This window comes from Barbus barbus (genome assembly GCF_936440315.1).
Source record: "Barbus barbus genome assembly, chromosome: 3".
NCBI classification, from domain to species: Eukaryota; Metazoa; Chordata; class Actinopteri; order Cypriniformes; family Cyprinidae; genus Barbus; species Barbus barbus.
Window position 1 is genome coordinate 34,875,331 of NC_136731.1, and position 12,975 is coordinate 34,888,305.

Sequence of the window (12,975 nt, forward strand, 5' to 3'; positions counted from 1 at the left end):
CACAAACACGCTTTAATGGCAAAAGGGTCTGACCCTCAAAGGCATCATGATGCATACAGGATGTCTTTAACAGAGGAACACGAGAGGGCATGCAGAACTGAACTAGCCATATTTAGACAAATCGACCACCACAGACACACATGCAAATTCACACACATACATAAACCACAGAGAGATGAGCTCATCAATTTCCTTTCCACCTGGAAGGATTAAACCTGCAGGAGGTCTTTCTGCATCAAATATTCTTACAGAAGCAGTCCTTCCTGGACAGAGAGACACATACCTGAAGACAAATTTGCTCATCTTTTGTATAGGTTGCATTACATGAAACCCATAGCAGGGTATAAAACCAATAAATGCTAACTGAAAATTAGAGATGACACAGAGAGACAGAATGACAGAACAGACAAAACCGTAGATAGATAGTACGATACAGTACACAATAGGGGTGGACGATATGATAGATGGAGAGAGGATTCATTACTTTACTTTTGTAATGAATATAGTCATTACTATATCTCAGACCCCCCAGGTGAATCTAGTATAACTTCAACAGAATAATTGAATTACAAATCAACCAAGATATGCCAAGCTGCGAGGGAACATGCCAATGTGATAAAGGAAGGGAAATAGAAAAAGCCAAAAATAAAAGAGAAAAAGAAAAAAACACAGCATATGTGAGGTATTGTGGGGAGAGACATAAATAAACAGAGGCAAATCCTGAACAGAGGCTCAGATGGAAGATGTGAGAGAGAGAGAGAGAGAGAGAGAGAGAGATCTCATCAATCGGAGTGTGTCTGTGAGAGTAATTAGCTACCTGCCGACGGGCAGCCTCTCTCTAATTGTTCACTGCTTTGCTGCAGCCTCTTTCTCCAGCTCTTTCTTCATCTCCCTCACTTTCATGTACCGTCAGTCTTCTAGAGTGTTAATGTGTGGGGTGTGTATGTGTGCTGTTGTGTGCATCTTGTGAAATGAGACTACAAAAATGAAGACTCTTCTGTGGGTGTGGAGACGGAAGAGAGAAAAAGACACAGAGATAGCGACTAAAAAAGGCAGTGAGGCAATCTAAGCTTGTGAGAATAGAAACATTGAGGCTGGGTGTGGGTGTGTGGGGGGGCAGGAACATGGGGAGAAAGAGGCATGTAAGCTGGGTGTGTATTTAGTGATAGCCTCACTGACTTTACCCACAACACAACAGAAGGATTAGCCAACAGTCGTCTAGAAAACATCACACAAACATCCCACCACACAGAAAAAACGCACAAGAGATGACTTGACGTAACAGGGCTCCTAATCCAGTGTTCACCAACCAGGTGTGCGTGTACCCAAGGGGGTACTTAGAAACATTCCGATTTGACTTTGTTTAACATGTCTTCGTTGCCTGGAAGTCGCAGGTTCTCATTAAACTGTGCACTAATGGTGGTGTAGTCGCTCATGGGTGATATTTCATACTTGTTGAGCTCCGGCGGTTTTTAAATTCCACCATTCAAAGAGTGCAAATGACTTTACATTTGTTAAACATCCCATCTGGATTTAATTTTTAAATTATTTTGCCGTTAGGTCTTACTCTGAGAATATTTCTGTATGATTGCCCCCAGAAGTGTCACAACTGTGAAAGACAAACAAGCACAGGTGTCTTATTAAAGAGTGAGGAAGTAGCTTAGTCAGTCGGCTTTTCTTGACTGTTATAAGTTTAAAAATCATTAGTCGACTAATTTAATACTGTAAGTGATATTTGTACAAGTTAAAAAGCAATACAATTCTGGCTACATAACACAAAAAGTTTTTTTTTCTTTATTCTGTTAATGTTCCACAGCTGGAATATTCCCAAAAACCTAATGCACAACAGTCTTTTCCAGCTATTCTCTTGTGAAAATACTGAACTTGCTTTCCATTTATTACAATCGATTTCTAATGCAGTAATTTAATCCAATCAATAGCTCTCACTTATGTCCTTGATAACAGCACACTAGAGTAATGAATTACAAAATAAAAGTTTTTGTTTGAAATAAATTACTTTTATTCAGCAAGGATACATTAAATTGATCAGAAGTGGCAGTAAAGATGTTTACTCTGTTACAAAATATTTCAAATTAATGCTATTTTTTAACTTTGATTAACTAATCCTTGCAGTTTTCAGAACCAAATCAGCATATTAGAATGGTTTCTGAACGATTATGTGACAGACATCTCAGCTTTGCTACCACAGAAACAGTTACTGTTGTACTGTGTTTTTGATCAAATAAATGCAGCCTTGATGAACATAAAAGCATTTATTCTGATACAGAGAAACCAAAATATTAGTTTAATCAGGTTATGATTTTATCAGGTTGGCATGTTTACATGATGACTGCTTGATTAGAATATTAACAAACTGTGATATTCCTATGTTCAAGTAAACATGGTCAAGGGATATTCAACTTAAGTACAATGATTCCTTTATGTATCCTAGATTTCAAACATTTTTCTTACTGCTGCTGTCTCTAAATCTCTTCAATCTGTCTGTGGTACAGTGTGCTCCCCTCTCCTGACCTTCCTTCCTTATAGACTTGAGCTCTGTACGCTAGAAACTGAACACAGCACAACGTAGCAAAACTAAAATGCCCCAAGATGTGTCTGAGCAGATCAAGGGAACCGTTTACATCATCTGCAAGGTCTAAAGCACAGAAATAATTCTATTTTTAAATTCCATTTTACATCCACCTAAGACATAAGCCAATTTTCATATGCAACAGGTGGTCAAAACTGATCTGTGCCGTACTATAAGAAACAGTTCCGCTCTGTGCCAAAAGGTCACATGAATTTTCATCAGCACTGCACAGTTGAGTTTCATCCCTCTTTTGAAGTGTTTGGCTTCCTCGTAACTAAATAAAGTTTGGAACAACTTGAAGGGAAGTAAATGATAACAGAATTGTAATTTTTATGTGAACTATTCCTTTAGACGTTCCTCATGCAGACTACTTTACTGCATTAGTTATAAGCTGTACGAGAAGCCGAACACTCTGAAAGTGGGATGAAACGGCACTACTCAACTGAACCGCATAGTGTGACGCAACCTACTGGAGAGTTTGGAAAAGTTTTTTTTGACCATGTAGTGCAGACCGATTCACTGGGTCGTGGAAGTAACACACACTTTACACTTTCCAATGGGTCACATATGACATTTTTTTAGTTGCTGTTTGCTCTCAAATCATGACAAACACTTAAGAAAATGAGAATTGTTTGATAAATTAAACATGTCCATATTGTCAGCAGTTTTTTAATGGTTTTCTTGCACAGTAACATTTCATTTGTGAATTGTAATAAATTCAGTGTTTCTCTCAGTGCTTTCCTCCATCAATACCTGCCCTCGAGCGTGAGATGTACTTATTTATCTGAGTAAATACCAGCTAATTTAATCTAATTTGAAGCAATTTTGTAATTAGCTGTTTGCCTTCAGTTCAGAAGGTAAATAGTAGGAAGCAGGGAAAACTAGGTGTCCTGAACCACACTGAATTTTTTTTTTTTTTGACAGGTTAGCAAGTTAAAGGGATCCCTTTAAAGCTGGTCTTCCAGCTAAGGCTGGTGTTCAGCTGGTTTAACTGGTCAGCCATCTGGTCTGCCAACATGACCAACTAAAAACCCACAACATCCCTCTAAAACCCTCAGAATAGATTGGCAGATAACCTTAAACTGCTTTGACAAGATCCATAAGTCCAAACTGTCAAAAATAGTGGGAATTTATCACAGATCTGTGTGTGTGCATGACAAAAAAAGTGTTTTATGCCAGAAGGACCAGCATGGGAGAGACTAATGTCTGTCATTACACAAGGCCACCTTCAAGCCCATCATGTTATAATGAGTGTAATCTTTCACTCAGCAAATCCTGCCAGACCTGAGAAGAGCCTGGGACGGGGCTGCTCACTTTTACAAAACTTGAACTATCCTACAGTACTTGAACAGACATTTGTATGTCTAATTAAATTAGCATGCAAAAGTAGAAAGGAAAGACTAAAATGTTCTATGAAGAGAATTAAAAATTGTTACGGGACGCTTTGCTCATAGCCAATTAAGGTAGCATATAATAAAAAATTACATTATGGCTGTGTTCCAGTTTTCTCAGCCTCTTAACTTATGAGTGTTTGTTTTCTGTGATCTAGAGAGGAAAGTCTGACAGAGACAGAGACTATGTGTATGTATTACAAATGAAAACAAGTTTATCTCGCTCCAGCAGGTCTGTCCTGTTGATCCAATATTTCTCCTTTCTGTTCTGATGTCCTCCTCAAAGAACTGTCCAGAAAAGTTTGGTAAATTAATACTCTCATAGCAGTTCTAGCAGTTTTCACTTCTCTTCTTAGCACTGAAAACTGGGAGATGTTGAAAACAGCATCAAAACAACATGTGGGATGCTTGTACTCGACATAAGTGAGATCTGAAGGACTGTAGTTGAAATGTTTGGTCTGGACATACAACAGAATACATGAAAAGCCCATCAAGGGCATTCTGGAGCTAAACATGAAGCACACATCCTTCAGAGATCAGATCACATTGTAAACCTTTAGTCATATTCTACACAAGCCAGTTTCCCAGAACAACTGAAATGAAATGTCCATTAATACAGGTCACAGAATGCTGACGTCTCTACTGAGATAAAAGGTAAACCCACTCAGGGTTACTATAGCCCCCGATTCACCTGGAGCTAGAATGAATGGTGTGTCAAGAAAGGTTGAAAGAAAACAGAAGTGCCCTTACCCTGCCATGACGATGAAAAAGTCCAGTCTGTTCCAAGTATCGCCAAGATAACAGCGACGGCCAAAGATCCCCAGAGCCACCATCTTCACTACCATCTCCAGTGCAAAGAAAATATAGATAAATGCATCGAATGCCTAAAAGACAGAGAGAAGGAGAGATGACAAGTGTAGTTGTAGTTGTGTACACTTGTAGTCTTTATACAAAATAAGTCTTTATACAAAGACACTTGTATAACAGTGTGTTTTAACAGACCCTATAAAATCTGAATTTAGAGTGACATTAATTCCATATTTTGCTTTGAGACTATCACTATAATGTGCTCCCAAAAGCTTACAAAGAGCACAGATTTGTCCAATCTGATGTACTCAAGAATGAGAATGTCCCTCCCCATATATCACAGATTGTCAAGTTTAAATTGTTCCTGTGTAAATAAATTGTTAATAATAATGATAAAAAATATTAATTAATAATTTGAATAAAAATAAGAAATAAAAACATACTTTTTGGAAAACAGACCCAACATAAGATTAGATTAGGTCTTTCCCTTAAAGGCTGATTGCAAAGCGAACCAGAGCTAGTGGAAAGAAAATGGTAGCTACGCATTGGGCCATCATCAAAACTTTTAAAGCATGTTTTTTCCTTTAGCTGTTCGTTAGACAACAAGACACATATTGTTTCCGTCAATTGTTATTTCTATGTAAATCAGTGGGGGGCTGGTGCTTTTCAGGAAGAAGGATGCTCAAAAACTGTTTGACAGATCGAATGATAGATAGAGCGACAGAACAACAGACATATAGCTTGATACCTAGATAGATAATTAAAGAACAGACACGCCGTTATATTTTTAATTCATAAGAAATGATTAGCAGTCCGGACGGAATCAGTTCTCCAGATCTGGTTCACGATCCATTAATTGCTCTGCTCAACTGTATGCTCTGCAAATATAACCTCTGAGCATTCAAATTTGCTCTGGGAAGGACACAAAATACTTAGCAATGTGTTGCACGGCATCGTTTTTTTAATACACTGCCAATGAGAGCTAATGAGATCCTGAGAGAAGTCAAAAGCTGAATGAGCTTGAAACGAAAGGGCTTTTAAGAACCCTTGTATAAGTGAACGATTGATTATGAAGTCCAGTCAGCAGCCAGCCTGTTCACCCTTACTTCACGGCCCACCCTGGATCTCATTTCCCTGAGATGACTGACGATCAGAGCAGACGATCCAGTTGACAGAAAGCATTTCTTTCATAAACAATTGAGTCGTGCGAGTACATAGACTTTAAGAGGGCTGTTAATTAGCTCCTTACAAACACTCCGACGTGTGATTGTTGCTGTCAAAGCCCTGCTGCGCTCTCATTACGACGCCACAGATAGCTGGGATTTCGAGCGACTGATTACACAGACTAGTCAAGCCGCGAACGCCCTCATCAATGGCTTTGTTTCTGCTCTCATGTTGGTCACTCGTTCAGTTTTTAAGATCAATCCTGCAGGGATAATTATAACGATGTGAGAAGTGTAATTTTCTTGCACACGCGTGCAGAAAATAGAACGTCTGTTACATTGTGCCCCTTAGTCTTAGTCACATTGCATGTCCCCAATTGCCAAGTAGAACTGATACAGGTTTTGTGTTTATGTGTGATACAGGGAGGAGGCCATTGGGCAGCGATGCCAATTTGGATGGCTGCCCGCACGAGAAACGAAGAGTTTGAAGCCGGCTGGTGCGGGCGAGCGAAACAGCACTGGTTTAAGGTCCCCTGTGGGACCAGAGGACCCAAACATCCTGGCGCCAAGAGAACGCTTCCTCTAAAGCTACCTTCTTCCACATGCCATACCTGACATATGGCTCTCTATACGAGTCGGTACACACACAGCAAGCAGGAGAGAGACAGACTTTTGTTCCTGCCCACACAGTTTTCATTTCAACCCCATCTTTTTGTTTTGCAGTCAATCCAAAAAGCTAATGTGAGAAATATCGCATTGCAGACCTTAATTTGCATTTCTCCTTTCAAAACTCTTTTTACACAATGAAAGTACAGCTCTGAACAGCGAGATCTCACTGAGGGAATACTGTCAGCCATCTTGACTGGTAAAACATTGAGTCATGACTCTCGCTCCATTTCAGCTACACCTATGAGAAGGTAAAGCTGACGTCTGATGCCTCCGGCCTGCCGCAACGCAAGTCACTTTCACAGGTAAGCCTGAGATATGAGGTAAGTGTTATTTCTTAATTGGGCTATGCACTGTGGAAAGTGATTGGGAATTGCAATAAAATTCAATTCCATTTGGCAGAAAGCCTAGTCATTAGTGGAAGATCTCGATAACTTATCATCTCTTGGACTAAAAGCCTATAAGATGACTTACAGCGCTTCGTCTATGTTTCATCCTTGTAAAACTTAAAGGGATAATTCACCTAAAACTGTATGATTTACTTTCATCTGTAGATCATCTGTGTAAGTGTGTTTTACAATGGAAGTCAATGGGGTACAGTGTTGCTTGGACCCCATAGACTTTGATTGTATGTGCAAAAAAACAAGATGTTACATATATTCTACAGAAGAAAGAAAGTCATAAAGGCTTAAAAAGACATGAAAGTGTGTAAATGATGACAGAACTTTCATTTTTGGGTGAATTAGGCCATTAAGCAGCAAGTTTTTCCATCAGATTAAATTGATCTGCGCCTTGATTACTGTGAACACAGGGTTTTTGAATCTAGACGGTGTAGCAAAATAACTCATGGTGTTGCATATACTGAGGACATTCACAACTGCAGACAGAAGTCAAACTCACCAACCTACAACCATCCCTGATGACACTGTACAACAAGAGGAGTGTATAAATTCATCTCATATTGATGTGTTGTGGGGACGAGCGGGCCCGCAAGAGCCCTGATTTATTTATAAGATACAGTGAGTTTATATTACATCGATGAATGCTATGAAAAAAGTAGGGCAAAAATACTGCCACTATTTTATTATCGGAATATGAAAGTCAAGACATTTATTCAGTTTCATGTTGCTTCAAACACATATGAATGACTTTCTTCCACGGGACACAAAATAAATTCTTCAGAATTTTAGTTCTTGTTGGCCTTTCCCCTAAATTACAATGAATGGATTTAAAAAGCAGAAAAACATTTTAAGTGGTTCTTACAAGTCCCCTGAAGCCAGATCTGAATGACAAACACACCTAAATTAAAGCAGTCACTTATTGAAAATGTCTCCTGTAAGCTATTAACTGCTACTACTGAATCATTGAGAATATAAGAACCAAATCCGATCAAAGAGACATTTAGTTCAATTCATTGAACAAATCTGACTTGAATAAATCATGAATATTTTCACAAATCTGGCATTGCTCCCATGAACACACAAATGTAAGTTAAGGTGGATGTCAAGATCTTAGTGAATAACTTAAATTTAGATCTGTTCATCACTTAAACCTATAAGAAGACTTTAGCAGAAGACTAGGAAAAAAGTGTGTTGTTGTATTGACCCCCTTTTTTCAAACATTTATGGTGTTTTGTGTTCTTTTACAGCAAGAAAGGCTTAGTCTGTATTCATTGTAACTACATGGAAAAGAATGATCCTCACCAACTGCATCATTCAGAATATCTCATTTTGTTCTCCATAGAAGCAAGAAAGTCGCACAGGTGGAACACCATGAGTGAGTAAATGAGGACACAGTTTTTAGGTGAGCTAATCCCGTAATGGAGTGTGTTCATGTTTAAGCTGTACCATGAAAGCTGAACTGGAGCAGTGCCATAGGCGATGATTTTTCTAACACACAACGATCATGTACGTTTTTATGTGAGGTCTCTGAACAGACTCCCTGGACCCAGCCGTCACATCCAGGCAAGCTAATGAACACAGCAGGGCTCCTGGGACAGTGGATGCATGGAGAGTGTAGAGGACACATAAAAACGTCCCTAAAGCTCCCAAAAGATGACATAAGCAATTAAAGGCCATACTCTGTCAACACAAACCCCCCGAGTTCTGTCTGCTTCGTCAACCTCTCAGAGTGAGAGAGAGAGCCTCATTAACCACAGAGAGTCGAAAGGGATGATGATAATAAATGGGAGGAAAGAAAGGAGGAAGACTGTATCTTGATACAAGATGGGCTGGAAATAGGTGTGTGGTCCTTCTTTAACTGACATACTGTAAAAAATTGCATTAGTTTGACAAGACCCATTAACAACATTCAGGGCTGGTCTGTTGCATCAGGTTGATTTTATATGTTTGGAAAGAAAGTAATACAGATTCTGTGTTTCAAAACCTACGGAGCTTCCCATGAAGGCAGCATTTTAAGGCATCTTAGGTTTGTTTCTGCTGTCAAAGCTATTCAAAAAGGTAAATTAATTTAAATTATGCTTTAAATATTTCAGTTTTGTCAAAAAAAAACAAAAAGAACAATTTACCTATTGAGCCCTACAAGGTAACAAATAAAATAAATAAATAAAGATCAGCAGACCATTTGTTCCATGACATTTAGAATGCTGACTTAGTAGGTTGCTCACTATGTTTTGGAACAGAGCTAGTTAGTGTATATATGTGTCCACACTGACCTGTAGAACCTGACAGCGCTTTGAGGTGCAGTCGATGTTCTCGCAGGGCTGGTACATCCCCAGAGTGACGCAGTTCAACAGGATCACCATGATACTGATGCGCTCGAACCACGTGAGGAAGCTTATGTTAAGGCTAATATTTATCAGCAGACAAGTAAATACAATAATACACAAAATTAGACATTTACACATTTTGATTTAGGTGCTTACCTGTGGGAAAATTGCTATCATGTTGCTAGGACATACAGTACACTAGTTTGAGGTTTAGTAAGGTTCTTGTTTTGAAAGAAATTGCTCAGCTGTTTACTCCGCAGGAGCAAAAAAATTATTTGTTATTGCTACAAAATATTTCTATTTCAAAAGCAACACTGCTGAACTGTTTTCAACATTGATAGTTACAAGAAATGTTTCTTGAGCACCAAATCAGCATATTAGAATAATTTCTGAAGGATCATGTGACATTGAAGACTGGAGCAATGATGCTGAATTTAACATATAATTATATTTTATATAAAATAGAAAACATTCACAAGCTTTTACTGTTTATCTCATCAAATAAATGCAGCCTTAGTGAACATAAGAGACTTCTTTCAAAAACATTCAAAAAATCCCCAGACTTTTGAATGCTTGTCTAGTTAAGCAGTTTGCTACATAATTGCTAGCAGAATAAGTTCCATGCTGCCGTCTAATACTTAGGGTTTTGGGTTTATTTATGTCACTGGTGAGTATTTATTGCTTCCTAACCAAATTCAGAAACAAGATTTATTTTCTATTATTAGCTGTGTTTGGGGTTGATTTATGATACCACTAATAACGATAAATCTTAAAAACAAATCTTGCTCCTGCATTTGCTTCATTAAATATTAAATATTCAAAAAACATCATACCATATAACATCTTGTTTAGCGTGTATGTGTGTGTGTGTGTGTATACTTTACATCGAAGGTGTAATTTATTATTTCACACCAATGTAATCTCATCACATTAACAAACACCGTACTGTATGAATAGAACCAATCCAAAGAAAACTCCACCCAATGAATCGAGTTTCACAGTGAACCTTCACAGTGAAAGCACATCACAAAGAAACACAAAATACACTGAAAAGGCATTTGTCACTCCCTCCTCCCTCAGGCCTGTTAGCTGGAGTGAAATCTTCAGGCCTCTCTACTAAATCTCTACAAGCCTCATCTCTTCACCTTTATGGACCATTTCTTTTTCAATTTACTCTACTCTAGTCTTTTCCTCCGGCTTGGTCAACCTTTTAGCGAGCTATTTTTTCTGTTTGCACATACCATCTGCCCCTCCTCGTTTAACTCGTTCACTCCATGATTCTCTTTCTCTCTCCCTCCTGCCTCTCATCTCCAACACTTGTCTTTTATTTCCTGTTTTCATGAAACATTTTCTAGTGTTTGAACTGCATTAGCCACAGGGCAAAAGGGCTGCTGATTTCCCTTTTTGTGCTGGATCTAACAGCGCTATACATTCCTCAATTAATTAGGAACTACCAAAAACGCACTGCACCGGAAAGAGGCTTCTGGCAGTCAGTAAAATGTGAGGCAATTATGGGCAATTTTTCACTTTTTTTTCTTCAGCCTCATTCAACTTTCAATGAAGAAAAATGCACATTTCAATATGCATGTTCTATATTAGACTAAGGGATTTGCTACAGTGCTGGCCACACTCTGAACTTGCGTATGTAATATTGTAAAAAGCCTCGCAGGCTTGTGTTCCTGCTTTAATCATTAGAATGGAGACTGCAACCCCCATAGGGCTAAAGCAAGCACCTACATCATGCTGCAAAGTGTTCACTATGGTTACTGCAGGAAATTGCTCCTTTCGTTTTTATTTTATTGTTGATACCTCATCAGGTTCTAAGGCGAGCTTTTGGCAGAGGGAAAAAAGCGCCCACAGAAACACTTAAATGACATTAAAGGGACAGGAGCACTGAATCAATCTCACAGTACACATCACAGAGAGAGAGAGAGAGAGAGAGAGAGAGAGAGAGAGAGAGAGAGAGAGAGAGAGAGAGGGAGCGAGAGAGAGAAAGAGAGAGACAGAGAGAAAGGGGTGGGAGACAAAAAAGGAAGAGAGTGAGTCAAGGCCGATAGGTTGACAGAAACATTGCCTGTTTATTTAAAGAAAGATGGAAGGAAGGCTGAAGGAGTGTGAAATGAGACAATCACATGCACACAGGGAAAACATTTCACTCAAAGAAGTTATTGGGGAAAAAAGGTAGATGGTCACAGTAGGATCAGTGAGGATGAGGATTTGCAGCCGATTTTGCTTCAGGACCTGATCTCACTTTGGATATCAAGTGGCAACCAAACACAGTTCCAGCACTGTTTATCATATAAAAGTGAATAAAAATGTCCTTAAAAATCAAATGCTGAAATTTATTAAAGGGGTCATGAAATATTTACACATATGAGAGATTGCTCTACAATAAAAACATGCTGCGAGTTTCAAAACTCAAAACTAAGTCTGCAGTTTAAAATGTTTAAAAGTCTTTTCTACCTTTCTGAAATGCCCAGATTTGAAATTGTGACGATTTCTCCTCGGCACGCCCCTTACTTCAAGATCAGTCAATGATTTGATTTCACCAAAACTCCTATTCTAATCAATAACACGATTTGTACTGCTGAATGAGACTCTTATTTACATCATATTTTCACTGTGTTAGTTATGGTAGTTATGATAAGTATTTGTGAGATTGCAGAAATCGCATTGCAATAAGATGATCATGACATGGCTGTGTTCAGCTACAGTGAATGGCAGCAACTTTTTTATAATGCTATAATCAACACTTTTTGCAATTAATTAATCTTGGTGGCTGTTATTTTAAAAACACAGTGAAAGTTTCACATTTAATACTGATTTCATATGTAAAGATGTTAGCCAATCACATCAGTGAGCATTTACATTGAACTCTCACTGCAGACGCACCCCTTCAAATCAGAGAGCTAAATTCAGGGCAGAAAATTATCATTTAAATCCAAATGACTGTTTTGGATTAAAAAAAACATTATAGGTGCACCTCAGGACACATTATGAAATAATTTTAAAGAAATGCATTTAATTAGCCCTTTAATATTACCATGAACTGCATAGGCAGTTAATATAATAAATAAATAAATAAATATAAAAAAAATAATAAAGAAAAGAAACAAAAAAGAAAACAATCAACAGTACTAAAATGAAACAAAACAAAATACTCTAAATTTAAAACAATAACTTTGCTGATTTTCAAATATGCTTTGTATTGTTAAAATGTGGGAAGAATATGAAATTAACTGTGTGGACTCTCTCTCTCCATGTTACCTGAACACACATAAACACATTTATTTGTCTGTAAAAGTCACCCGAGTCATCATGTAAAACACATCATCTGGCTGTCAAATAAATGAGATATCTGGGTGCAGGTTTATTCCTCATGATTAAAAAAGGATATGACACTAGTAACATAGAAAGCATAAAAATGTATGTTGACATATCAACACTGTAACAATACAAAGCTGGTTATAAGTCAGTTAAGTTTAAGTTGCATATTTAAATAATAAATTAAATATGCAAAATATTAAACAAAGGTACAGTTTTATGTTATTCTTCTTTATGTAGAGAGGACATAAATATTTGTTTTATAAAAATTCAAAAATGTTTATAGAGAGCAGGTTCGAAATGATT

General features: G+C 37.9%; 1 protein-coding gene across 1 annotated transcript in view; it reads right to left on the reverse strand.

Annotated features, from left to right (window-relative positions):
* LOC306852105 (voltage-dependent T-type calcium channel subunit alpha-1I-like) overlaps nt 1-12,975 on the reverse strand; it is a gene marked incomplete at its 5' end in the record, with an annotated part of 134,928 nt that overhangs the window by 86,165 nt on the left and 35,788 nt on the right. The window contains 2 exons of the mRNA XM_079388748.1: nt 4,732-4,865; nt 9,292-9,412. Coding sequence (XP_079244874.1) covers nt 4,732-4,865; nt 9,292-9,412 — 255 coding nt within the window. The remainder of the gene's footprint in view (nt 1-4,731; nt 4,866-9,291; nt 9,413-12,975) is intronic.